We start from the raw sequence: 25613 nt of genomic DNA, 5'->3' as shown, positions 1-25613 counted from the left end.
GCTATTTGGGGGTAACCTGGGAGCACCAAAATTCAAAAGCTATGATTCCAAGTTTTCTTACTTGAAGAATATGCCCCGTGGGTTGCCCGTGTATGTTGGAGAGATGATTGAGATCCCCTGGACCACTTCAAGCCCTGCAAAAACTTTGTGACTCTCTTGAATTTTTAGCATCATTTCATATTAAATGAGTGTGCAAATTTTCCACACTACACTGCAGGAGAAGTTATGTGTCCAGAATTGTAGTTCTGAACATCTGTGTTTTTGTCATGGTGAAGTCTGACTTGCCGAGGTTGTTCTTTGTACTCTTGAAAGTGTGGACTAGCAGACTGTCCTTTTTTCTGAACCCAGAAACATGGCACTGTAAATGGGCATCTCTTATCCTTGAAATCTGATTGCTCATAAAGAGAAATTTGTAGACATGATTTTAAAAGATCATTATGCTGGAAGGGAAATCAGTTTACATACTAGAAATTCATTTTTAGGTATCTGGTTTTTAAAAATAGTAGTCCTATGGAACTGAACTGTCTGCTTGACTCTGACTGCATTTAAAACAAAAATGTAATTTTAAATGGATAGGAGAAATAACCCCTTTAGAGAGCTGGACACCAGCTTTCTACCAGCCCTCCCACCCACGAGCTGGATCCCAGCAGCTCCGTCCCAGAGGAAATGAGTGCTTTTCAGTCTTATTTCCCCACATTAGAATGAAAGGGGATAATTTGAGAGCCTCAAAAATAAATTTGAGTAAGCAGGACAAAAACTTTAAAACTGAAGCAGTTCCCTAGAAAGAGTGCTATAATCCTCTTTACTGCTGCTTATTTCAGACATCATAAAACAAATATAAATAATGCTTTCTCCTTTAAAGTTGAGAGCAAGCCTTGTAACCTGATGCCTGCTTAACTAATTTGGAAGTGAAAAATGCGGGTTTTTACAAGCAGGAAGGGTGTGCCTTCCTTTGAAAGCATGGCCCTAAAATGTCAGTGGTGTAACCATATATTCTGGGCTGTTCAGGTCACTGCAGTTCTCTCTGGGACATTTACATGAAGGTTTTTTTTTTTTAAACACTTTTTATTTGATAGAGGGAAGCGATTGGCTCTTCTCTGATTGTAGTGGTTTGTTGTGTTTATGGTTAACTGTGCTTTTATGAAAAAAGACACCATTCAAATTACAATGTCCTGTTGGTGGGAATTGTGTGTGTGTGACCCAGTGGGCAGATTTAGCCTATTTGAAATGGCCCTTTTGAAGACAAAGGGTAATTGTGATTCTAAAGTAAATATTTGACCATTTTCTTTTTTGCACAGATAAGACAATTTTGATATACACAGCTGTCCTGGTTTTCAAATTAGGATATGAGAGTCCTAGTACAAAGGTTTCCCTCTAACCATCTGCATAACAAATCATCCAAGCAATTCACTTAACCTTTCTGATGTCCAGATTACTCCGAAGTATGACAGGAGACGGGATTAGGACCATGTTTCCCAAAGTGTGGTATATATATATGTGACCCTGAGTGTTATGTGGACATGGCAGTAAATGAAATGAAAGTACCTATTGAGAGAGTTACTGTCTTTTAAATTGTATTGTATTCCTTGTGATAGAGTAGTTGAATAATCAAGGAAGAAATTTCAATTTAGGTGCTAGCACGTGTCTCATATCTCTCTAACTCACACTGGCCTCCGCTTTTAAGTAGGAGCATCAGGGATCTCTGTTTTAGGATTTCCTACAAGCAAAGTGACCAGATAGAATGTAACAACATGGTTCTGTTCCCATTCTATTTAGGTTTCTTCTGTTGTTTGTTTGTTTTTTGTTTTGTTTTGTTTTTACAGGTGATATTGGTTTTCCATTTATAGTCATAATATACTTTCTTTTGAAATAAATGCATCCAAGTTTCCAAAAAAATTGAGTCAGTATTAAAAACAGCATTCAGTAAATAACAGCACAAGAATATAGCATAGCACAATTCCCAAGGTGTGCATAAATAAGGGGAGATACTGAATTCAAATTATATTTAATGTTCCTCCCTTAATTCTGGGAGTTTCTATATTTAACAAGAAGGAAAATGTCTCTTGCAAGTCGACTCAACTGGAGCCTAGCAGGCAGCTTGTTCCCCGCTCTACAGAGCTAAACATGCGAAGACTTTTGTGCAGCACCACAGATGCCTGGACCAACTCCTCAGACTCACACCTTTGTTCCCTATTTTTCCAAAATGAGATGGGAGAACAGAAGCTGTGAGCACATGGATACCTGCTCTGGCTCACCGACTTAGAGTCATTCTTGATGTCAAGGATCACTTGCATGGGCACATGGAGATGAAAGTATCAGTTTCCTGCAGTTTGAAAGAAGGAGAACTTCTCAGCTCTTTCCTGGCAGCTGAGCCACCCCAGATGATTTGATCTTAATATGGTGAGCAGAGTGAGGCAGCCACGATAAGGAGCAGTCACAGAACCTTTAGCCTGCCCAAGGCTGGGGATCCAGAATTCAGAGCCTTTGGTAAACTCTTCCGGCTGTCAGCAATCTTAGCAGAGACTCACCTTAAATCTCTCCAAGGCTGTTGTGGTTAAAGTTCAGGCGAGGGCTATAAAACCAAATGAGAGTGTGTTTAACGAGAAAACTCAGAGTCATGGGCTTCGGGAATCTTAAGGAGCAAGGGCGACTTCTTCCATGCTACTGTCTGTCTGTTCAGGTTCGATACTGTAACTCCCTGGATGAGGAAGAGAAGAGGGAGCTGAAGCTTTTCAGCAGCCAGAGGAAACGTGAAAACTTGGGCCGTGGGAATGTCAGGCCTTTCCCAGTCACCATGACAGGAGCTATTTGTGAACAGGTAAGCATGGATTCAGCGGAGTGAAGAGGCATTGTTCTGGCATCTTTTCACCCATTCATTCAGCCAACAATTGTTTTATTGAGTGCCTACTATGTGCCTGAGATAACAGTACTGAGCAAAAGACAGGAAAGTTTCATCTTGCCCTTCTAAGGAGTTGGATTCTAGGGGAGGAAGTCAGACAATAAATGTAATCAACAAAATAGAAAAAAATACAGCAAGGAAGGAGACTTGGATGTGCTGGACAGGTGGGGAGGCTGCGGTTTTAAGGTTGGTGGGGAAGACCCCACTTAGAAGATCTGAACAAAGATGTGCACAGATGTGCAAGAGGGAGTGAGTCGTGCAGATTTTAGGGCAGAGGGAATGCTAAGGCAGAAGGAATGACCGGCTCAGAGGCCCTGAGACGGGAGGGTGTCTGTTATGTTCAAGGAACAGTGAGTTGGCCAGTGGGCTGGGGCAGAGGGAGTGAAGGGAAAGAATTCAGATAAAGTCAGAGTTCTGGGTGAGCCATTGGAAGGACTGAGCAGAGCAATGACATGATGGATTTATATTTTAAAAAGAGACCTTTAGGAAATGGAGTTGGCTCGGGCCATGGGTCAGCCTCCCTCGCAGGATCATCCCAGAACCAGAGCCATTTAAAGAGGAGGTAAATGATCTTCTCCTGAGATTTGAGAGTTCCTTATTGAAGTGCATGAAGCCCTTCCCAGTCATGTTGACAGGAGCTATTTGTGAACAGGTGAGAGTGGGTTCAGGGGAGTGAAGAGGCATTCTCCCTGGGACCTCACTGAGTTCAAGATTCTGGATTTCCTTGTCTCCTCTGCTCCTGTTGAGCGCTCAGGGTGTGGTGAAGAAGAGTTTTAGAGACTGCAGGGTGGGAATACACCTTGCCCCACCTCTCAGCTGCCACAGGCTTTCCAGTGCTGATTGTCATTCTTGGTACTTCTCTAAGTCCTACAGCTTTTTTAACATTCCTATCTAACTCCTTAAGCTCTGCATAGACCCCTTGAGAGCTGAAGATATGTTAACTGGATCAATGAAGAGGAGGTAGGATGCTGCCCAAGGGAAGCAGATGTCATTTGAGGCCCGTGTTTGAGATTTCAGAGGGATAGAGTGAGAAGGTTCAGTTATATGGGAAGGGAGAGCTAATTGACCAGAGCTTTGGCAATGGGTTCTTTATTCTTGTAAAGTATATCTGGGACCCACCCTTAAGGTACAGGTGGTCAGTGGTTGTGATCTGAGATTCACTGTGTTCAATCCAGGAAAGCTGGAGAATCCTTGCTACTCTAAGATCAGTCTCCTGGAACCAGGCAAGCTGAGTTTGCCTAAGGGAGAAGGAAGGTTGGGCATTTTGTGGGCAGGTGCCAAGAATCGTGTAGAATAGTGCCAAGAGTGTGGAGGCAGAAAGAGCTTTCGTAAGTTTGACTCATGTTTCTTCCAGATGACCTTGACCATGTTACTTTTCCTTGGTTTTGTCATCTATAGAAAGAATGAATGATGACTCATGTGAGGGTTATATAGGATTATGTCTGCATGCTTTAACTCTGCTAACATTGTCACAGAAGGTAAGGATAACATGATGCCTTTCTTTTGTCCAGTCACACATGGATGAGCTCCCAGAGACTATTTTTGAGGTCTTCACTTCATTTTCTAAGATGCATTTCAACCCATAGCATGGGAAAGATTTGAAGGTAGCTTCTCTGCTCTTTAGACATTGTCCCCTTAGCTCAGCCACTCTTGTAGGACTCTAGTATTAGACTCAACCTGTGAACCTCATGGCCCATGCCATGGTCAGCAAGAGCACCTCCCTAGATCCACTTTCCATACTTTATTCTTCCCTCAGAGACCTTCAAATCATATTCTTTTTGTCCCAACCCCAACTATAAGCATAGGTGGCCAGTGATTCTGCCTTGTTTCTTTCAGGATCAAGAGGCAACTTGAGAAAATGAGTGAGCAGGTAGGGAAGGGATAGGAAGAAATCCTTTCCATAGTTTGACCTTAGAAGTGGTGCCATGTCAATCAAGACTATGTAGAAAGATGTTAGAGGAAGCAAGCTAAATGCATGTCTGAAAGGCACACAGAGAAGATAGTTAAGGGTGAGCGTGCTATTAAGTACCCACCCTCCCTCCCATCTAAAAGTATAGGCCCACCTCCTCCAAGCCCGTCCTGCCACACCCGCCCCCCCCCCCAGCCACTCCTCCTGGTGTTAAACCTGGCTGTGTCTCTGCATGGAGTTTAAAGTATCTGAAAGATAATGAGGCTTTCCTCTGTGCCAGTTTGCCTCCTGCCTGCAGAACCCCTGTACATTATTGTGCTAAAAGAGCTTTTCTTTCTTTCTCATCTTTGTGATTCCTCATTCTCCCAGTGACTTTATCTCTACATTATTTGTAAGCCTTAGGAAAGGAGAGTTCAGGGAGGACAAGAAAAACCTGCCCTGCTGTCTATGTAAAGCAGGAAGCATAGTGGTGACTGCTTTGAACATAAGCACTCAGTAGCCAGCTAATGGTGGTTGTCCTTTATCGTTTATGCACAGCACTGGGAGATGGGGGCTGGTGTGACTACTGACGTTTCTGTTTGCCTCGCAGTGTGGAGGCCAGATCAATGGTGGAGACATCGCTGTGTTTGCGTCACGCGCTGGCCATGGCGTTTGTTGGCACCCGCCATGCTTCGTATGCACTGTCTGCAATGAACTCCTGGTGGATCTGATCTACTTTTACCAAGATGGGAAGATATACTGTGGCAGGCACCATGCTGAGTGCCTGAAGCCGCGCTGTGCAGCCTGCGATGAGGTTAGAGCAAACTCCAGCAGGTTTACCTGCCCATCACCCCTTCATTGCACCATAGCCAACACATGGTCTTCTGGCTTTCTGCACTGAAGAAAGCCATAGGCAACTTCATTCTTTTGCATTAACCCTTTTGGGAGAGAAGCCCCACCCATCCCCGGTTACTGGAATGTCTGGGGTTGTGGCCTGCTTTACTGAGTGTGGAGGTCTCATGGCCTCCTGTTGGGAAGGCAGTTTGTATATTCGTGAAGATCCCCAAGTGACATATAACTGGCCCTAAGTAAATTCAGAACTCTAAAAACAAAACAACAAAACAAAATTGCATTGTGCATCTTTAGATATTAACCCTAATCTCATGGAATAATCAGTAATGGAGTTCCATTTTCCAAGATCCAGTGCTGCAAAATGATTAGAAAAGAGAAGAAAATGGGTAGCATTATTTGATTTTTCTACAGTTTATAAAAGTTCTGAATGAAAATTCAGGAGGCAGGTGGATACTTCATTTGGATATCTCTGCTCCATGCTCTAAGAAGTACCCTATTTAAGAAAGCAGGATAGAACGCAAGACCTCTGCCTTGCCTTCTTCCCCTACTAGAAGCACACACTACCGTGTAAGCTGACAGAATGGAAAACCTGGTTTAGCTTTATAAGTTGGGAGCAGAAATAAGAATGTTCTAAATCTGACCACTTTTATGGGAATAATTTGGATAAAAGTCCTAGACAGAGGATTCCTCCTGTGCAAAGGATTTTTTTTCATCTATCTTTCCCTGTAAATAGCAGTGTGGGAGGTGAGTAACACTCCCCTTTTTCAGCCAGAGAACCTAGTGTTACATGGGCATTTCTTTCTTAGAAACTACCTACAGGGGACTCACTTTCTAGGAGGAAGCTGATCAGACTTAACTAATTTGGATTCTAACACTAATGGTGATGTTCTAGAGAGACCTTCTAGAAAGATAGCTGAAAAACTAAATTCAGGTCCAACTCTGTGGTTCTAGGACACCTTTTTACCTTCATGCCTCAGTTTCCACATCTGAAAATTGGTGCTCAGAATACAACTTTGTGTTGTCTAATGACAATTAGAATATGATTGAAGCACACACTTTGAAATTTGTTTATTGAGATATAGTTTGCATAGCATTAAGGACCCTTTTAAAGTAAATAATTCTGTAGATTTTAGTGTATTCACAAAGCTGTGCAGCCATCACTGCTGATTCCAGACCATTTTCGTCAACCAAAGAGAAACTCTGTGTCCATTAGCAGTCACTCCTCATTTCCCCTTTCCCTAGCCCCTGGCAACTATTAATCTATCTCTGTCTCTGTGGATTTACATGTTCTGGACATTTCATGTAAGTGAAATTATATGTGACCTTTCAAGTCTGGTTTCTTTCATTTAGCATGTTTCCAATGTTAATCCATATTGTAGTATATGTAAGTACTTCATTCCTTTTCATGGCTGAATAATATTCAATTGTATGAATATATCACATTTTGTCTAGCCATGTATCAATTGATGGACATTTAAGTTGTTTCCACTTTCTGGCTACTCTAAACAATGCTACTATGAGCATTTATGTACAAGTTTTTTGTGTACATATATTTTTAGTTCTCTTGAGTGTATATCCAGGAATGGAATTGCTGGGTCATATGATAATTCTAAGTTTAATCTTTTGAGAGAATGCCAAATTGTCTTCCAAAACAAATATAACATTTTACATTCCTGCTATCAATAAATGAGGATTCCAGTTTGTCCACTTTCCCACTAATACTTGTTATTATCTGTTTTTTTTTTTCATTATAGCTATCATAATGGGTATGAAGTAGTATCACATTGAGGTTTTGATTCAATTCACATTTCCCCAACAGCTAATAATGTTGAGCATCTTTTCATGTGTTTATTAGGTATTTGTGTATCTTCTTTTTCAGAGAGATGTCTGAAAAATTAATTTAAATTTTTTTGACAACCTTTTCAATTGGGTTATTTTTCTCTCTCTCTTTTTTTTTTTTTTAAAGACAGAGTCTCACTCTGTCACCGAGGCTGGAGTGCAGTGACATGATCTTGGCTCATTGCAGCCTCCACCTCCCAGGTTCAAGCGATTCTCTTGACTGAACCTCCTGAGTAGCTGGGATTAAAGGCATGCACCACCATGCCTAACTAATTTTTGTATTTTTAGTAGAGATGGCATTTCACCATGTTGGCGAGGCTGGTCTCAAACTTCTGGCCTCATGTAATCCACCCACCTCAGCCTCTCAAAGCACTGGGATTACAGGTGTGAGCCACTGTACCCGGCCTATTTTTCTCTTTATTATTGAGTTGTAAGAGTGATTTGTATATATTCTGTATACTAGTCCCTTATCAGATGATTGGCAAATATTTTCTCCCATTCTATAGCTGTATTTTCACTTACTCAATGATGTCCTTTGAAGCATAAAGTTTTTAATTTTGATGAAGTCTACTTTATTTTTTGTTGTTTATGCTTTCAGCATCATATCTAAGAAACCATTGCCTTTCAGGGTCATAAAAATTTACACCTGTGTTTTCTTCTAAGCATTTTATTGTTTTTCTGCCCCTAGCTCTTTAATCCCTTTTGAGTTAATTTTTCTGTTTTTCTTTGAGATGGAGTTTTACTCTGTCACCCAGTCTGGAGTTCTGTGGTGCGATCTCGGCTCACTGCAAGCTCCACCTCCTGGGTTCACGCCATTCTCCTGCGTCAGCCTCCCAAGTAGCTGGGACTACAGGCACCTGCCACCACACCCGGCTATTTTTTTGTATTTTTAATAGAGACAGGGTTTCACCATGTTAGCCAGGATGGTCTCGATCTCCTGACCTCGTGATCCACCTGCCTCAGCCTCCCAAAATGCTGGGATTACCAGGCGTGAGTCACCACACCCAGCCTTGAGTTAATTTTTATGTATGATGTGAGGTAGGGGTTTGAATTCATTATTTTACATGAGGCTCTCCTGTTGTCCCAGCTCCATTTGTTGAGAAGACTATTCTTTTCCCCATGGAATGGTCTTGGCCCCCTTTTCAACAATTAATTGACCATATATGTATGAGTTTAAATCTGGATACCTGTTCATCTATATGCCCAGCCTTATGCCAGTGCCATGCTGGCCTCATTACTGTAGCTTTATAGTAAACTTTGAAATCTGTGCTTTGAAATGTTAAAAACTCTATATTGGGGGAAAATGCAAATGCTTGTGAGGGCCTGGCAGGTGTTGTAAATGAAGGTGACTTATTTAAGGCAATAGGGAAGGGTGAAGAATATGACAAACTGGAGAACTTGCCACTCATTAGAAAGCAGCAGCCTCTCTTTTTAGCTCTTGTTTATTATTGCCATGTAGGAATGTGCACTGAGCATTGCAAATGTTGTGTTTTCAAAAGAGAAACCAGGATTCCAAGTGTTAATATGATATTTTCTATTTAAAAAAATAATGTGTCCAGACCAATGAAGCAGATATGTATGTCCAATGTGCCTGTGAGCTGTCAGTTTTTGATCCTGCCTTATATTCTCCAGGGTGGAACATTCCTTCTCTTATTAAATGTGGTCAAGTTAATTACCGGCTAGGCCAGAAATCATGTTTAATTATGCTTTAGGTAAATCCATATATAGGAACTGATATACATACAGAATAAACATATACATATGGATTTTTATTTAATTATTTGTGAGTGGGAGCTGCTTTCTTACCCTTCTAGTTCAGGGTCCCCATAGCTTTCTTCCTTTAAAGTGTGTCCTTCTGGATGGGTCTCACATACTGACCATTTGGCTTCCCCATCTCCAGATCATCTTTGCAGATGAATGCACAGAAGCCGAGGGGCGACACTGGCACATGAAACACTTTTGCTGCTTCGAGTGTGAGACAGTGCTGGGCGGCCAGCGCTACATCATGAAGGAGGGAAGACCCTACTGTTGCCACTGCTTCGAGTCCTTGTATGCAGAATATTGTGACACCTGTGCCCAACATATAGGTGAGGCAATACTTGGCAGTTGGCTTTGTCCTTCTGTGATGAGGTCACCTTTGTTTTGGGTGTAGTTAAAATATCTTTGATTGCAAGTGATAGAAACCCAACTCATGGTAACTTAACTGAAAAAGGGAATTTCTTGATTCACAACACTAGAAAGGCCAAAGAGTATACTGGCTTCAGGTAGGGGTGGATCAAGGGTTCAGACAAAACAGATTTTTTTCTCTGTATCTCAGCTTAATTTGCCTTCTGTTAACATCATTTGAGACAAGCTATCTTCACCTAATGGTCGAGATGACTCACTAGTGATACTAGACTTAGTATTTGCATTCTCAAAAGGAGAAGAACTATGTCTCTGCCAGCTTGCAGGTCAGTTCTTCCAAATAAGAATCTTATCAGCCTTGCTTTGGTCAAGGGCCCACCTCCAAGTTGGGACTATGTGCCATACAGTCCTATAACTGAGGGTCAGGGCAGTGGGGGAAGTTCAGAAGGAAAATCTAAACAGATATCTTCCATAGCCTCCTTGGGACAAGATGGGGATTTGCAGAGGGAGGAACCAAAGTGGTCCTCTTGGTAGGAAGGGATAGTCAGGGAAATCCAGTGGCTTCTGGCAAGTATGTCTTAAAAAAATAAATAAATAAAAGCTATTCCAGCCAAATGCAAAGCAAATGAACCTCATATAGTCCATAAACTATTAACTCCCCCAACCAGTGGCAGATTTGAGATGGTGAAAATCATTTTCCCTCTGCAAATAACCAATTTGTTCAACCCTTCGAGGCTATTCCAGATCGTACTGCATTGTGGCTTATTCATTCAAGTTGCCTTTTCTGGCACCTTGGGAAGGAGCCAACATTGGGGAGAAATAAAACACTGGCAGTGGCTGAATGTCTGTGAGATCACAGCCAGATCGTCCAGTGGCTTGTGCAATCCCAAGAAGTCTGTTTAGAAGCTGCCAGTTTCTTACCTAGAGTGAGGAGATATAGAGATAATCCATTTTGGAGCCCATTTCGCCCCACTTAAAAGGTTTTATTAGGACCACAAAAAGTGGCTTTGTCTTCCTGGCTCATAAGAAGTGATGTATTCAAATAGAAAATTAGCTAGTATTTGGAGAGTTCTGTGTACTGATAAAAACCCTGGCTTTGTGGACAAGACATCTACCGTATGCTCAACAGTGCTTTGTCATTAGGCATTCTTGTCCCATATACTCAGGCCCAGGCTTAAGCTCTGCTGTGAAGACCTTTGTCAGCAGCATTTCCTTCTGGGGGCTTGGGTGATGGCAAATTCCCCATCCCCTAACCCCTAAAATCCTCACCCCTCTCACAGCCTGTTGCCTGGACTCAGTACCCAGGAGCTTTCATGTCTCACAAGATCAAAGTGGTCAAACAGATAAACCTGCTTTTTGCTAAGAGTTAGGAAATGCAAAGATCAATTGTGACAAGTGGCAAGACGTGTGAAGAAGGGGACAGGTGGGACAGTATCATGGAAAATGGTGCAATGTCTTGACCCAGTATTGCCCAACCGAGAATTCAAGTCTGCAAGTGCACACTTGCTCAGGTGTGAGGGGCCATGTGTGCAGAATACCAGTCCATGACAACAGTACCCCTTCCCATCCATATTTCTGTTTTTTTCTGTTTCTGTCCTTGGAGGCTAAGAGCCTCTCCAGAAACCGCCGCTTAGAATTTTTGCTCCGTACTTGGCAGAGAGAAAAATCTCTCTGTTGCTGCAGCATGTACACCTCCGATGGCCCCTCGGTTTTCTTCTCTTACTGTCTCCCTTTGGCTGCCCAGCACATTTACTGCAGTTCCCTCCTCCTTTCCTATTAAATCCATAAAAAGGTGTCAGTGTTTTGTCAGAAAAGGGGACCATGGTGGCCTGCAGTATTACTGCCGCTATAGTTAAAATGCTGTCCCTAATGTTTGTTTTAAATCCACTTTTCTATCAAACATAATTTTCCTGTGACAGCGAAAGAGCACACTCTCTACAGCACGCATACCTCAGTCACTGGGTGCTTTACCTCTGACCATACCGTACAAATATTCCGTATTTATACAGCCACTCAGAGCAGGCCCTGTGTCAGGCAGCCGTTGCTAGGGCAACGGTACTTTTGCCTGTGCACAGCAGAGTAAACAGTCCTATAAACAGACCGAGGCTGTGGCAGCAGTAGACACACACACCCTCCAAGAAGTGCTTAAAGGGCTTAGAGAAGGAATAAAAAAGGAACGCTTAGATGCTGAACAGCAGAGCCCTTTTCCAGATGCTTAGAGTTCAGGAGCAGTTCAGAGGACCATCTGACATCGATGTTTATCGGGGACCACGTACTGCTGCCTGCCAGGCCGCTTTATGATATACCTCCCCTCCACTCTCCCAACCCAAGCCCATCCTTCCATGAGGCCCCCAGCCCCAGGAACTAGGCCCTTGCTGCTGCATCTGAGCATGTCTCCTTGCCAAAGCGTGGAGAAGCAGCTGGTGGCAGATGGGCCAGAGGGACTGGACTTCCTGTGTACCTCTAACAGGGAGTGGGGATCACCGCAGCTGCTCTGGATGCTGTGCTGATTAGAGCTCACCAGAGGACCCAGGGATGCCATCATGAGCTCTCTGCACTCTAGGCATTTGAGAAAGGGAGTGAGAAGGAGGAGAAAAAGGAGGGTGGGAGAGGGGAGGAGAGACAGAGCAGCCTCATCGTTCTTTCTTGGACTGCATCTGGGCAGTGACCCTCAGCAAAGAGAGACAGGCTTTCAGTCCTAATGCAAATAAAAGAAGATTGGTCAGTAGGCCCAGTTCTCAGCACTCCATGCGTATTCACTCAGTTACCAAGTACTAGGATTATCCCCATTGTACTGAAGGGGAGACAAAAACAGAGAGATGAAGCCATTTGCCTAGGGTCGCACAGCTGGAATGCAGTAGACTCAAGATTTGAACCCCAGCAGATGGCCTTCAGCATCTTTACAACCAGCTGCAATGGGATGGAGCTGGGATTTGAACCTGTGTTTGTCAGGGTCCTGGAGCCTTATGCTTAACTACTACAGAGTCCTATGTCCCTGTGATGTCTGCCTTGGCTTTCTCCCAAGGGCCTGGGGAGGAAGTGTCCACAGAGCTTGGGGTTGTCTGTTTCTAGCCCTGCCCCAGCTGGTTCTTTCTCATGCTACCGGGGAGCACTGGCGCTATAAGAGATGGAGTTGATCTGTCTCAAAAAAAGAGAGAGATGGAGTTGATTCACTTGATTCACACAGTTCCCTCTCTCCCACTTGGGGTGACCCTTGTGGCTGCTCCTATCCCTGTAAAAAAAAAAAAAAAAAAAAATCCCCTCTTAGTCTCTAAGGCCAGGTTCCAAAATGAAAAGAGAACCCTGTAGTTTGGGAAAGAGCTAATAAGAGAAGAATTGCCCTCATGCCTCTCTCCCTGGGCTCCATAGACACAAAAGTGAGGGGATAGACAGCGGAGGAGAAAGACAGGCTGCTTGGGCCGGTGGCCTTTTGTTCTTGCGATTCTCTTCTTCTCCCTGATTTCATGTTCGCCACCGCTTTAGACAAGTCTCCAGAAGTTCTTCCTTGAAAGTCCAGGCTCAGGAACTCTCAGCCAGTGAAGACGAAGGTCACGTTAGTCCTTGTTTCTGGGAAGCCGTGTATCATTATGTATCAGGAGACTGCAAGGGTCCTGGTCCACCCTACAGTCATAGCTTGAGGCTGTGTTCCCAGCAGGCTGTCCTCACAGGAAGGGGCCCCAGCAGTGATCAGCTTCCATTCTGCCAGTTTAACAACTGCTATAAAAAACGCCTGCTGTGTGACTGCCTTAGCAAAAGTCCTGCCTTAGAAAAAGCAATGATAGGTGTTGGCTTAGTGCAGGTCCCTTGCCCACCCCTGAATCAGTCCCTGGGTGCCAGGAGAGCAGATTTTTTTTTGCTGGCCTATGTTGGGCCCCAGGTCAGCTTTTGCCCCACCCAAAGCTCACGGCCTGAAGATGGCAGGAAATGGTGTCCCACAGGGAGATGAAGTCCTATAGCCAGAAGAGGGCAGAGATGATGAGAAGGCAGAACGCCCAGGGCTGTGGGAGGCTCCCTTAGTAAGCAGTGTGACCAGGCTGTATAAACCTGACACAGTCCTGTCACAGGGAGGAACTGTACCTCTTCCTTTCCTGATGAAATTAAGCAAAGGGTACGCATGCTCCCACAGGGGCAATAGCTTTGGCAATACCTTGTCTAGGTTTTTCTTCACCAAAAGCAGATTTTTCCTTAACAAGAGTTGAAATCCACATTTTTATTTCCCACTAAGTCCGTTGAGACTGCTTTAACAGAAGAGCACAGACTGGGTGGCTCCTGAGTAACAGAAATGCATTGCTGACAGTCCTGAGGGCTGGGAAGTTCAAACTCAAGACACCAGCAAATGCAGTGTCTACTGAGGACCTGTTTTCTGTTTCCTGGATGATGCCTTCTGGCAGAGTCCTCATACGGTGGAAGGGGCAAACGAGCTCCCTTAGGCTTCTTTTATAAGGGCACTAATCTCATTCATGAGGTCTCCACTCTCATGAGCTAGTGACCTCCCAAAAAGCCCCATCTCCTAAAGCCATCACTTTAGGATTTAGGATTTCAACTTAGGAGTTTTGGAGAAAACATTCACCATAGCATCCACTGAGTTGCTGCTGTGACTTACCCATCGGAATAGCATATGCTAGTAATGGGATTCACTCAATCTATCTATACACAAAAAGCCCTGTCATACACCAGCCATGTTCCAGGTCCTGGAGATGCTGTTGAAACTTAATGAGTCTGTCCTCATAGAGCTTCACTTTTAGCAGGGGAGAGAAATAATAAACAGATGTATATATAGACTGTTGCAATGTAAAGTGGTATTAATGCTATCAAGAAAACTCCAGCAGGTAAGTATGGAGAGCAATGGAAAATCACTATTAGTGTGGACAGGAAGACTTCTCAGAGGAGTTGGCTTTTGAGCAGATGCCTACCTAGAGTGAAGGAGATAGTATCAATATCATGGTTGAGAATAAAACTTCCTGGATACAGATCTTGTCTCTGGTTCCTAGTTATGTTACCCTACACAAGTTACTTAGCCTCATCTGCCTCTATTTTCTCATGTAAAAACTGCAAATAATATTAGAAAGCTAGCTCAAGGAGTTGAGTGATTAAATGAGTTTACATATATAAAGCTGTTAAAGCAGGGCATGATCATATGTTAGTATTACTATCGCTATTTGTCAGGGAGAAATGTGTCCCAGGCAGAAGGATCCATAGACAAGTCATTTTAACCTCGAGTCTTTGTGCTTGGAGCAAATGAGTTAAGGTGCCTACTGGTACAACAAGGAGTTCTCATAATAGGACATGAATACCATTTACATAGGAGTCTGATTGTTGATTTATTAATTTATTCTTCCGCACCTGGAATCCTGAGACAAACCAAGGTGCAGTGTGTTTCATGTCCCAGTGCAGGGCTCTGAGCAGCTCATCAGCCTCTCCAATGTCTCTCATTATTTTAGGTATTGACCAAGGTCAAATGACCTATGATGGTCAACATTGGCATGCCACCGAGACCTGTTTCTGCTGTGCTCACTGCAAGAAATCCCTCCTGGGGCGGCCATTCCTTCCGAAGCAGGGCCAGATATTCTGCTCACGGGCCTGCAGTGCTGGGGAAGACCCCAATGGTTCTGACTCCTCCGATTCCGCCTTCCAGAACGCCAGGGCCAAGGAGTCCCGGCGCAGTGCCAAAATTGGCAAGAACAAGGGCAAGACGGAGGAGCCCATGCTGAACCAGCACAGCCAGCTGCAAGTGAGTTCCAACCGGCTGTCAGCCGATGTAGATCCCCTGTCACTGCAAATGGACATGCTCAGCCTGTCCAGCCAGACGCCCAGTCTCAACCGGGACCCCATCTGGAGGAGCCGGGAAGAGCCCTACCATTATGGGAACAAGATGGAGCAGAACCAGTCCCAGAGCCCTCTGCAGCTCCTCAGCCAGTGCAACATCAGAACTTCCTACAGTCCAGGAGGGCAAGGGGCTGGGGCCCAGCCTGAAATGTGGGGCAAGCACTTCAGCAACCCCAAAAGGAGCTCGTCACTGGCCATGACAGGACATGCTGGCAGCTTCATCAAAGAATGCCGAGAAGACTATTACCCAGGGAGGCTGAGATCTCAGGAGAGCTACAGTGATATGTCTAGTCAGAGTTTCAGTGAGACCCGAGGCAGCATCCAAGTCCCCAAATATGAGGAGGAAGAGGAGGAGGAAGGGGGCATGTCCACTCAGCAGTGTCGGACCCGTCATCCAATCAGTTCCCTGAAATACACAGAGGACATGACGCCCACAGAGCAGACCCCTCGTGGCTCCATGGAATCCCTGGCTCTGTCTAATGCAACAGGTAGGTTCTGTTCACCTCGAAAACAGATAGCAAGGGTTAATCTCTGGGTGACTGGATGCTGGTCCTCAGAATTTTTTTTTTTTTTTTTTGAAATGGAATCTCACTCTGTTGCCCAGGCTGGAGTGCAGTGGTGCAATCTTGGCTCACTGTAAGCTCCGCCTCCTGCATTCATGCCATTCTCCTTCCTCAGCCTCCCAAGTAGCTGGGACTACAGGCTCCTGCCACCATGCCTGGCTAATTTTTTGCATTTTTAGTAGACTTGGGGTTTCACCATGTTAGCCAGGATGGTCTCGATCTCCTGACCTCATGATCCACCCGCCTCGGCCTCCCAAAGTGCTGGGATAACAGGCATGAGCCACCATGCCCGGCCTGGTCCTCAGGATTTTAATGTTGTTTCTGCCATGTGCCCTCTTCCAATCGGCTGCTGAGGAAGGTAAACCCAAGTTTGGGATGGCTTCTGTCTTTGATGGGCTTCCCTGTAAACAAAACCTGAGACAGGTCCAGATGCCTGTGATGTATTGAGGGAGTGCTCCCAGCAGAAGGAGGGTGAGAGGAGGAGGACAGGGCACGGGGAGGAGCCAAGTGAGAAACAGTGTCTCCACTGGCATCTGGCTTCTGCCTGATCCCACAGGGGACTCTGATAGATGAGTTGCACTATAGAGCCAATTGCTTCTTGTGACAAAGGGGCTGATGTTTTGTACCATCATGTCAGTTGGTCATCAGCTTTGGGCTGCTGAGGAGTAACAAGGGGATGAGACTGTGGATGTGGGCTTGGGGCAAGGCAGCTCCTGTTGGCCAAAGGCAGCATTAAAGAAAGAGAATGCTAGGGTTTGAATGTTTTCCCCAAAATTCCTAAGTTAAGATCCTAAATCCCAAGGTGATGGCATTAGGAGATGGGGCCTTTTGGGAGACGACTATGTTGTGAAAGTGGAGACCTCATACATGGGATTAATGCCCTTATAAAAGAGGCCCAAGGGAACTTGTTTGCCCCTCATACCATGTGAAGGTGGAGAAGGTGTAGCTGTGAGCTGATGGTAGTACGCAGAGCACCTGGAGCCCAGTTGCCCCAACCTGGTGCTGCTTGGGGCACCAAAGCATCCATGACAGCTTCTGAGACGGTTCTGAACCTATTGCATATATATTACATATATGCAATACATATATTACATATATGCAATATATAATTAATATATATAATAAAATATACACAAGTATATTTTTTATATATATATAAAAATTAGCTGGACTTGGTGGCACATGATCATAGTCCCAGCTACTTAGGAGACTAAAGCAGGAGGATCACTTGAGCCCAGGAAGTTGAGGCTGCACTAAGCAATGATCCCACCTCTGCACTCCAGCCTGGGCAGCAGAGTGACAACCTGACTCCAAAAAAAAATTTTTTAATATTATTTATTTAATATTTTAAATATTATTTTTAAAATATTTTTAAATGTGGGAAAAAATAGTACTGTAGATTTTCTCTGTGATGGTGCTACTTAAAGCAGAATCTGAGGATAACACTCGCTGAGAACTATCACCCATCAGCAGCGAGATTAGTACTGATACTAAAAGTGTTTAGAAACTCTTACAGCAGTTCGATGTTGTGGTGACATCCAAGTGCGTATTCAGCAGGCTTGTCTTATTGATGAGGGTATAGACCAATCAGGGTGTTATAGAACTCACATACTGAGCTCTTTGTGCTTTGTGCTGTGTCTCAGACATGCTCATCAGGGCCATATGTCAGTCCACAAGGGATTGAAAATAAAAAGAAACTGGTCCTTCACCACTGACAGCTTGAGAAGAGTAGTGCTCCAAGATGCTCTAAGTATATCTGCCCCTTTGTGGGCAAGGTACCAGAAGAGGGAGACATACGTTTGCCCCTTACAGCAAGGATTCCGTAGTCGATGGTGTCTGGATAGAGACTGTGATAATGTTAACCCCATTTGAAGGGGACGACCACTGCTCAGCTCCAGCTGCTTGTTGCCATGTGCTGGGATATTTATGTATCCACCTAACCCTTATATAGCTCTTGCAATGTGTCAAACATTGTTCTAAGCACGTTATAAATATTAGCTTGCTTAATTATATTGTCATAACACTGTGAGGGAGGAATATTGTTATGATTCTCATTTCAGAGTTGAAGAAACTGAGAAATGGAGAGATTGAGGGACTCATCCAAAGTCACTCAGCTTGTAGAGTGGTAGAGCAGGGATTTGAACCTGTGCATATGATTCCAGAACCTTGCTCTTAATCACACCAGGCTGCCAATCTAATATGAGCCCCATCCTGTCAGATCTTCCAGTTTTTCCTGAGAAGTTAAAATGTGGACTTTTTAAAATATGAAATCTATTTCAACTCTGCTGGACAAACAAAACGAGGTTCTGAATTGTAGCTTGTCCATGCAGTGGGTTTTACTTTCTATCCTCCTCAAATATGTCCACATCTGTGTTCCTATTTGTCCCAGAACAAAGAGTAGATATCCTCATCCCCATGTTTCAGATGGAAAAAAAAAAAAAAATGAGGCCTTGGTGACTAAGCGCCTTGCCTCATGTCTTAGAAGTGAGCAATTAGCGCAGAGTGATGACTGCCTGGCTTCCAGCCCAGGTTATGTTATTCTCAAAAGATTTATGTGCTATAATTATTTAAGAGGACAGCAGATAAATATATACTTCAGCCTCTGAAGCAGAGTTTCTGAAAGCTAGACCACCTGCCTTAGAATCATGGGGGTACTTGATTCAAACATAGGCTCCTGGGCCTCCCCCTAACTCCTTGCATCAGAACTCTACAGAGGTGGGGCCCAGGAATCTGCATGTTAAGCAGATCTCTGCTGAGGCTGATGTGCACCATTGTCTGAGGGGAGATGTGCCTGGGTTTGTCTGCTCTGACTGTATCATCCTCACCTTGTGGCTCATGAGGAAATCAGTAGGGCTAGAGGTTGAAGAATGTTGGAAAGAGCAAGTGAGGAAGACACTCAGTTTCCATTCCTAAGGAGGGAGTGGACGCGGTTTCCATTCCTAAAGAAGACATCAAGGGAGATTAACTCTCGTGATTTTCTAGGATCCTTGGGCAAAGCAACTAATGCCCGTTTGCCTCAGATTTTTAGGAAGCAACCCTGACCATATCTGATAAAACTGAGGGAAAAAAACTCCTGAGATCAACACTGTCTAATATGGCAGCCATATGGGGCTGTGGAAATTTAAATGAATTAAAATTAAATGAAATTAAAATTTCAGGCCATTAGTTGCACTAGACACATTTTAAGTACTCAACAGCAATGGCCTGAAGTTTAAATTTTATTTAATTTTAATTCATTTAAATTTCAGTAGCCTCCTGTGGCTAGTGGTGACCCTGCTAGAAGGTGCAGATGACAGGGTGAACTGATAAGATGGGCACGATATTAAACCATCATTAGTCTCTGAAGTTCTTACAGGAGCCCTGATTTTTTGTCTTTCTAATTAATTAATGGTTAGGATTACCAGTTCTGGAGTCACACTTGCTGGGATGAGATCAAACCTTCATCATTTAGGAGTTGTGTGGCCTTGAACAAGTCACTTAAACTCTGCAAAACTCAATTTCCTCATCCATGGAATTTTGTGAACGAATGGATAAAGGTGTTCCGATTTCCTTTGTATAGCTTTGGTGAGCGTTAAATGATAAATGCATTTAAAATCATTAATATAGTCTTTGACACATATGACCTTCTATAATGGTTACCTGCTACTTTTTATTAATTCTTTCTCCTCCCAAACACACTGATTCATAGTTTCGGCCCCTAAGCCTGTTGTGGCTACTAACTTCTCCCACCATCCACCAGCTGTGCAGGTTTGCATTTTAGATTTGAAAATACTCCTGCATGGGCGAGGCGTAGTGGCTCACACCTGTAATCTCAACACTTTGGGAGGCCAAGGCAGGCGGATCACTTGAGGCCAGAAGTTAAAGACCAGCCTCGCCAACATGGCAAAACCCCGTCTCTACTAAAAATACAAAAATTAGCCAGGCATGGTGGTGGATGTTTGTAGTTGTAGTTCCAGCTTCTTGGGAGGCTGAGGCACAAGAATCACTTGAACCCAGGAGGCGGAAGTTTCAGTGAGCCAGGATCACACCACTGCACTCCAGCCTTTTGACAGAGCAAGAATTTGTCAAAAAAAAAAATAAAGGAAAATACTCCTGCAGGCTTATTTTTTTCCTAACCAGCTTGAGAAAACCATGAAAAACAGGGAATTAAAGAAAGTGTGTTCTGTGGTTCTGTCAGATACGACAGTGTCGAAGAAAGATGGTGGCTAATATTCTAAGCACAGCTTCATCATTCCTCATTGGAGCAGACCCTAAATAGCCTTTCACATCCTACACTGCACACACATACACCAAGGAATAGACTTGGAAAGTTGGTGTTTTTGCTGCTGTCCCTCACTGTTAACATTTGAATTTTGCTAGAAAATTCAGTAGTTTTTTTTTTAATAGCATTCTAAACTATCTGCATATATTTAAATCCTAGAATCACAGTCTGAATACCAGGTACGTGCCATAAAAGGCTTAGTGAAAGCACTTTGATCTTTCAGATAAAGCTAGATTTCAAGATGATGGATTCTTTTTTCTTCCATGGTCAGTAACTTATATTATTGAATAAGTCTGTAGTGTTTAATCTGGCATGAAGTGTGATCTTTCTGTGGGCAGCATTTTTCCTCAGAACAGATCTGAAAAAACGGATAGCTCCAGTGGCTTGTCAGCCTCAGATCTGGGCTTTGGCCCCTCCCAGTGTGTCTAGAACTGGGAGTGTACAGTCCCTTCTCCTTGGAAAACACAATTCATCCCTTATGCTCACACAGAGTGAGTCAGGCAGGCACAGCCACCATTTATACCACCGCAATGCAGGAGCCTTGCAGAAGCGCTTTAACTTTGCCAGTCCCTAAACATGCCTCTAAAGCAGCTTGCAGCCTGTGTAATCATAGCATTGAAGTAGAAATAATAACAACATCAAGAACAACTAACATTGAGTGTTTATATGGACTGGAATTTTTCTAAGCACTTTCCATAAACTAAACTCACTCAATCCTCACAAGAACCCTATGAGGCAGACACAGTTGTTACTCCATTTTACAAATGGTATACATAAGACACTGAGAGGCTGAGTAGCCCAAGGCCACATTGCTTGGAAGTAGAAGAGCAAGATTTAAACTTGGGCCTTCTAGCTCCAGAGCTTGTGCCCTTCAACACTATGCTACAGCCGATGTGAATGACCATGGTAAATGTACTGCTGCTGCTGATGTTGATTGTAACCAATGATAATCATAATAGACCAGTGGCTATGACCTGACATGCTAATGGCTTCATGTAGAATGCCTCTTTAAATGCTGTAAGATAAATCTGATCATTATACCTATTTTATAGATGGGTACACTAAGGTTCATAGAAGTAACCTTTTTATAGTCACCACAGATGGCCAGGACTTGATGGCCAGGACTTGATCCCAGGTGTGATCTACTGCAAAGCCATGCACTTAACTTGCCTGATATTCCTCACAAGAAGGGTCATAATCACAGTCAGAAGATTTACACAGTGGCTTTAGCTGAAGGGATAGGCATCTTCTCTCCTGTGGCAGCTGGCTTGTTGATTTGTCTGTTTGACTCTGACAATGCTAAAGAGAAGCATGAGAGCACAGCTGTGAATGACAGAAGTCAGAGGTGGCAGTCCAAGATGATGTGCCAAGGTCAGAGGTAGGAAAGACAAGGCAGACAAGCAGAGATGGTCTAGGGGCTGGTGCCTGGGCAAGAGACACCAAGGGCAGAGCGGGGGACAAAGGCATTCGTTGCAAATTAGAGGTCAGGGCTCAAGTCACACAATGGGACCAGGTGTATACTGGAGCTGGAATTGGAACTGGCTGCCTTAGGCACAGGCCACACCACAGGACAACCGGAAACTGTGAGCTGGTCCCTGGTGAAGGATGCTGGTGTGGAATGACAAGGCTGGGAACTTGACCATTCCTTGAGGATCAGCCACATTCTGTCAGGGGTGGTTGGTCATAGAGAGCTGGGTCCTATAGGAAGTACCTCCACGTAAGGGTGGGAGTGAGGGAAGGGGAAAGAACATTTCTGTTTGTTTTTTGATTCACTCAGCAAATATGATATGAGTACGTACCCTGTGAGTTACAGCAGAATGGTATGAGAGTATGGGCTGTAGACCAGTATGCCAGAGCTGGAAACTGGACTTCTAGTTTAATAGCTCTGTGACCTTGGGCAACTGATTGATCTATTCTGCACCTCACTATCCTCATCTTTGAAATGGAATGACCCTACTTTTCAGGGTTGTAATGTGAATTAAATGAGTGAGTTCACATTAAGAATTTAGAACAGTGTCTAACACCCTGTAAGTGCTCATTGAATACTGGTTGTATTAGTATTTGTAGGTGCTACCTTTGCAAGGTGCTGGGAATGTAGTGCTGAGCTGAATTGGACATGGGCCTTGCCCTCTTGTACCTCACAGTCTAGTGAAGTTGATAGACAGTAACCATCCAATTTTATGATATAAGTAAGTGTGAGGCTGCAAGGGCTTACAAAGAGGGATGTGGCTGAGTCAAAAGACATCCTGAAAAAGTGGTGCTTCAGGGATAAGGGAAGGGGCATTCCAGGTAGCAGGAGCAGCATGTGCCAAGGCCCTGTGGTAGGAATATATGAAGAGTTGACAGAAGGTCCCATGGCTGGGTGAGCACATAGAGTAATAAGACTGGGAAGGAAAGCAAGGGCCAGATGGTGCAGAACCATTTAGGGTTATATTAAGGGTATAGGCCTTTCTAATAAGGGCAATGGAAAGCCCTTAAAATGTCAGGCCCTGCAGTGAGGGAGGTGACATGATCCAATTTGCATTTTGAAAAGATGGCTTCAGCTGCTGTGTGGGGAATTGATTGGAAAAGGGCAACTGCTGATGCAGAGAGACCTGTTAGGAGGCAATCTGGGGCTTTGTAGCCCAGGCTAGAGGTGAAGGTTAATGGCAAAGTCCAAAATAAGAGGATGGATAGACAGTGACTTAGGAGAGGAAATTGGCAGAGGTTTACAGTGTCCCAAGGGGAGTGGGTCCTGGGAGACAGAAGAAAATAGATATGAAAAAATTAGCAATAGATAAAGGTTTGCCTACTCTGTGATTTTTTACTCAGGCCAGCATCAACTACAAGCACATGTGTTATTGGCCTGAATAATTGAAGACACGGAGCAGGAATCTGAAAGGGTTTCCTGCCTTCTTTGATCAGTGTTGCATTGTTTTGTCAAGGCCATGCCATTTACACACCTCATCTACACACCTTGGCAAGGGAACCTTAGTTGTGCAATACCACAAGGTAACAAGGTAATTTTTCACCGTTGCTGGTAAACTGAGAAAGAACCAGAAAACAACAACATGAGGATATAAAGCAACAACTGGAACCACTGAGTTTACCAAGAATGTCTGAAATGTTTTTCAATCCTTGTAATGCAAAATGTTTCTATATTTAATTTAAGGAAGGGACAGGTCTACTATTCTTCTGCATAACTTGGCTAACCATACTCTAACCCAATTTCTTTATTTAAATAATTGAGTAAAACCTCCTAACCGGCCGGCACCCATTACTTGATGGGCCACACCTCAGATGTGCTCATGAATTGTGTGGCCCAGATCTTTTTGTTCATTCCCGTCACTGGGGAAGATGTGTGGTCCAGTCTGGAATCACAGATTTTAAAACCTAGAGCTCACCTGGAGTCCTATCCATTGACTGGAGGGCCAGCCTAGGATACACTTGGGAAATGCATAGAGATTGCCTTTGTTCATTAGTATTGCAGAACTCTTTTGTTTGGAAGTGTCAGAATTCTAACTCCAATGGGTGTAAACAAACATTTTTTGATCAAGTAACTTCAAACTTCACAGATCTTTAGTTCCAGGGGCCCAAATGATGTCATCAGGACTTGGTTTCTTTCTGTCTCTCAGTTCTTTTTCCCTGTATACTGGTTTCATTCTCAGGCAGCCTCTTCCCAGGGATAGCCAGGATGGCTGTCAGTCACTGCAGGCCAACGTCCATCAGCATCAGGTGAAGGGGAAAAAGAATTGATCTCCCTAGTAGTGTCACCAAGAGTACCAGAATTGAGTCTCATTTGCCTGACTTTGGGCATCCAACAATTCTTAAACAAACCACTGTGGCCAGGAGAATGATAGCTCCGACAGGTCAGGCCTGAGTCTTGTCCCATCCCAGGAATGAGGCAATGAGGTCAAACCCATCAAAACTTCAGGACTGACAATGGAGAAGGAAGATGTTCAAAGGGAAATCAAGGTCATGTTTTCAAAGGAAGAGGGATTACACTGCAAGGAGGTGAAACCACAGGCATCTGTTCCTGCACCATAGGTATCCCATCCATCCAGGACTGACATTTTTATCTGATCCCTTCCTCTAAAAGCCCCACCATATTTGAATTTAACATCAAACACCCATTATGTATGTTAGCTATGGTTTTCTGGAGACAAAGCTCTGGTCTTTGGGGTGTGGCCTGTGGTGATTTTAATATAGGGGTTTCAGGCTATGAGGAGATATTTTGAAGGGAGAGATTGGATGGAGCCCAGCCTTCTCACTCAATGTTTAGTACATCCTAAGGAGCACCTTCTGACTGGTCCCATGGATTCCCAAGGAAGCTGTGCCCTGTTGTTGGCATTTCATCTGAACATCACCCCTAGCTCACAGACCAGGGGCCAGAAGAAAACCAGCAGAGTGAAAGTCCCAGGAGAATCTGTCACTCCTTTCTTTTTTCGCTTTGCTTTTCTGGCATGTGGGAAGCCGAGGACAATGTCAGAGCAAGGTGGGAGAACAGGGGATCAGTGGGCAGTTGGAAGAGAGCTCAGCCCAGAGCAGGCCATATAGCCCTGCTACAATGTTGTAGTCTCACTGACATTTTCTGGGCCCAGAGAAATTTTTCCAGTGTCCTGGTTTTTGATAACTGTTTGAAAGGCTTATTTATAACCTCCTCGGGCTTGAGCAGTCATCTATACCCAAGTCAGTAACCATGGCTGCTGACAGGCAGAAAAGGTTGCTGATTTTATTCACTTTATTACTGAAAAGGCAACACTGGAAAATAGGTCCAGGGTGGAGGCCAGCAGTGGTGGGGTTGGGGCATGGTGTGTCGTGATGGGTTCCTCAGACTGGTGCAAGATTTTATACAGTGAATTTCTTTAAGAATGTATGAACATTTCTCTTGGAACTTTTGAATTTATTAATCTCATAAAGGGAAATGAGAAAGCTCTATCCACTTGGAAATGGCTTTAAAACTCAAGCCATTTATTTTTTAAAATATGGAGAGTAAGGAAAACACAGAAAAGAAAAATTCTGGAAAAAGCTAGAAATAGAGAAAATATCCCCCAAATCTCACCACTTGACCAGTGTTCATATTTTCATGAATTTTCAAGTTTCTTCCCTATGTATTAGTTCATTATTTTTCTCTAACTTGGTTGTAAACATAGTGAATAGTTTGTGGCCTGCATTTCTTCGTTTGCATTCTGTCTTTAGCTTATTTTGTGGCTTTTGGAACCATCATTTTTAATGACTGCCTTAATATTCAATTGAATGGGTGTTACCACACCTCCAGAATTGGACATATAGGCAGTTTTTTTTTAAATGATCTGTATTTAAATCCTGATTTCCTTTGTCTGCCATCAACAAAATATACTGTTTTGACCTCTTTTTTTATAA

At 43.8% G+C, this 25613-nt stretch overlaps 3 protein-coding genes across 6 annotated transcripts in view; all 3 read left to right on the top strand.

Annotated features, from left to right (window-relative positions):
• The window catches only part of THOC7 (THO complex subunit 7), a 738093-nt gene that overhangs the window by 408488 nt on the left and 303992 nt on the right, over window positions 1–25613 (top strand). The gene's annotated exons all lie outside the window — the stretch shown is intronic.
• Window positions 1–25613, top strand: part of PSMD6 (proteasome 26S subunit, non-ATPase 6) — a 1096682-nt gene that overhangs the window by 944737 nt on the left and 126332 nt on the right. The window lies entirely within an intron of this gene.
• The window catches only part of PRICKLE2 (prickle planar cell polarity protein 2), a 353218-nt gene that overhangs the window by 284326 nt on the left and 43279 nt on the right, over window positions 1–25613 (top strand). For 3 of the 4 annotated variants that reach the window (XM_050781222.1, XM_050781224.1, XM_050781225.1), the window contains 4 exons: window positions 2681–2818; window positions 5398–5601; window positions 9379–9565; window positions 15044–15916. In XM_050781222.1, coding sequence (XP_050637179.1) covers window positions 2681–2818; window positions 5398–5601; window positions 9379–9565; window positions 15044–15916 — 1402 coding nt within the window. Of the gene's footprint in view, window positions 1–2680; window positions 2819–2864; window positions 3552–5397; window positions 5602–9378; window positions 9566–15043; window positions 15917–25613 lie in introns of those variants that run through there. The other variant, XM_050781226.1, reaches the window with a different exon arrangement.

Source organism: Macaca thibetana, chromosome 2 (assembly GCF_024542745.1).
Source record: "Macaca thibetana thibetana isolate TM-01 chromosome 2, ASM2454274v1, whole genome shotgun sequence".
NCBI classification, from domain to species: Eukaryota; Metazoa; Chordata; class Mammalia; order Primates; family Cercopithecidae; genus Macaca; species Macaca thibetana.
Note: the sequence above shows the minus strand (reverse complement) of the source record. Positions and strands in the feature narration are given on the sequence as shown.